We start from the raw sequence: 2,500 nt of genomic DNA on the forward strand, positions 1-2,500 counted from the left end.
AGCTGTGTGAGTAATTGTGTGTAGTGGTGTGTGTGATTGTGTGTTCTTGTGTGTGTAAGATTGTGTGTAGCTGTGCGTGTAATTGTGTGTAGCTGTGTTCAGTTCACAATTACACACACACACACACACACACACACACACACACACACACACACACAGAAACAACCCTGCACACTTACGCACATGTTCAGTAAGAGGTAACAGCTGCCATATGATATGATATGATGGTGTGTGTGATTGTGTGTAGCTGTGTGTGCAATTGTGTGTGGTGGTGGTGTGTGTGTGTGTGTGTGTGTGTGTGTGTGAGAGAGAGAGAGAGGGAGATTGTGTGTTCTGGTGTGTGTGTAATTGTGTGTTCTGGTGTGTGTGAGATTCTGTGTAGCTGTGTGTGTGTAACTGTGTGTAGTGAAGTGTGTGTGTGTGTGTGTGTGTGTGTGTGTGTGTGTGTGTGTGTGTGATTGTGTGTTCTGGTGTGTGTGAGATTCTGTGTAGCTGTGTGTGTGATTGTGTGTAGTGAAGTGTGTGTGTGTGTGTGTGTGTGTGTGTGTGTGTGTGATTGTGTGTGGTGGTGTGTGTGATTGTGTGTTCTGGTGTGTGTGATTGTGTGTTCTGGTGTGTGTGAGATTGTGTGTAGCTGTGTGTGTAATTGTGTGTAGTGAAGTGTGTGTGTGTGTGTGTGTGTGTGTGTGTGTGAGTGTGTGTGTGTGTGATTGTGATTGTGTGTGGTGGTGTGTGTGATTGTGTGTTCTGGTGTGTGTGATTGTGTGTTCTGGTGTGTGTGAGATTGTGTGTAGCTGTGTGTGTAATTGTGTGTAGTGAAGTGTGTGTGTGTGTGTGTGTGTGTGTGTGTGTGTGTGTGTGTGTGTGTGTGATTGTGTGTTCTGGTTTGTGTGAGATTCTGTGTAGCTGTGTGTGTAATTGTGTGTAGTGAAGTGTGTGTGTGTGTGTGTGTGTGTGTGTGAGTGTGTGTGTGTGATTGTGTGTGGTGGTGTGTGTGATTGTGTGTTCTGGTGTGTGTGATTGTGTGTTCTGGTGTGTGTGAGATTGTGTGTAGCTGTGTGTGTAATTGTGTGTAGTGGTGTGTGTGAGATTGTGTGTAGCTGTGTGTGTGTGATTGTGTGTAGAGGTGTGTGTATGATTGTGTGTTTTGCTGTGTGTGACATTGTGTGTAGCTGTGTGTAATCATCTGCTGCTCTTACGTTGTTGAGCTCTTGCTGGTTGCCGAACAGTGGGTGGTAGCGGCGGTATTTTCCCTCACGGTATTTAGCCGAGATAAAACGTCGGCGCGCGTCGCTGCTGCTGAGCGAAGTCAGGGCCTCGCTGGGCGGGATATTAGCTGCCCAAAACTGATTGGCGCGCTCGTTGCCTAGCTCAAGGAAGAGCTGATGCCAAGATGAAATGAAAAAATTAAAGTAAATAAAAATACTAGCTAGCTAGCAATACTATCAAATATTAATAACAAATATTAACAACACATTTTGTTTGGTTTTCCAGCCAAATTCATGTGAGTGCAGTTTTGTTTCTGTTTATTGGGTGTTGCTATGTTTAAGCTAGTGTGGCTTTGTTGAAATTTATTTGGTGATGTAGCTAAGTTTAAGCTAGTGTGGCTTTGTTGAAATTTATTTGGTGTTGTAGCTAAGTTTAAGCTAGTGTGGCTTTGTTGAAATTTATTTGGTGTTGTAGCTACGTTTAAGCTAGTGTGGTTTTGTTGAAATATATTTGGTGTTGTAGCTAAGTTTAAGCTAGTGTGGCTTTGTTGAAATTTATTTGGTGTTGTAGCTAAGTTTAAGCTAGTGTAGCTTTGTTGAAATTTATTTGGTGTTGTAGCTAAGTTTAAGCTAGTGTGGCTTTGTTGAAATTTATTTGGTGTTGTAGCTAAGTTTAAGCTAGTGTGGCTTTGTTGAAATTTATTTGGTGTTGTAGCTAAGTTTATGCTAGTGTAGCTTTGTTGAAATTTATTTGGTGTTGTAGCTAAGTTTAAGCTAATGTGGTTTTGCTGAAATGTATCCAAATAAATTTCAGCAAAACCACATTAGCTTAAACTTGGCTGCAATGCCAAAAAAAGGTGCTGCTCCTACACTAAATTTGTGTGATTACACACATAGTGTGATTTTGTTGGGAGTTTGTTGGGTGCTGTAGCTAAGTTTTAGCTATTGCAGTTTTGTTGGGTGTTCTAGCCAAGTTCATGCAAGTGCAGCTTTTTATTATTATTATTGGGTGTTTTACCAAGTGCTGTTTTGATTAAATTTATTTGATGTTCTAGCTAAGTTTAAGCTAGTGTGGTCCTGTTGGAGTTTGTTAAGATTTGTGGCTAGGTTTCAGCTAGTGCCATGCAAGAAGTTCTGTTAGAATTTCATAGATATTGTAGGTATGTTTAAGATGTGCAGTGCAGTTTAACTGGAGTTTATTGGGTGCTGTAAGGTTATGCTAGCTAATACTTGAGCAAAATATATATATTTTACAAGCACAAAATTTCCTTTCACAAAAAATAAATAAAACA

General features: G+C 40.7%; 1 protein-coding gene across 8 annotated transcripts in view; it reads right to left on the bottom strand.

Moving 5' to 3' along the window:
- Positions 1-2,500, bottom strand: part of LOC108261211 (arf-GAP with Rho-GAP domain, ANK repeat and PH domain-containing protein 1) — a 118,333-nt gene that overhangs the window by 51,105 nt on the left and 64,728 nt on the right. For all 8 annotated transcript variants that reach the window (XM_053679192.1, XM_053679194.1, XM_053679193.1 and 5 more), the window contains one exon: positions 1,200-1,382. In XM_053679192.1, the coding sequence (XP_053535167.1) occupies positions 1,200-1,382 (183 nt within the window). The remainder of the gene's footprint in view (positions 1-1,199; positions 1,383-2,500) is intronic.

This window comes from Ictalurus punctatus, unplaced genomic scaffold (assembly GCF_001660625.3).
Source record: "Ictalurus punctatus breed USDA103 unplaced genomic scaffold, Coco_2.0 Super-Scaffold_100071, whole genome shotgun sequence".
In the NCBI taxonomy this organism is placed as follows: Eukaryota; Metazoa; Chordata; class Actinopteri; order Siluriformes; family Ictaluridae; genus Ictalurus; species Ictalurus punctatus.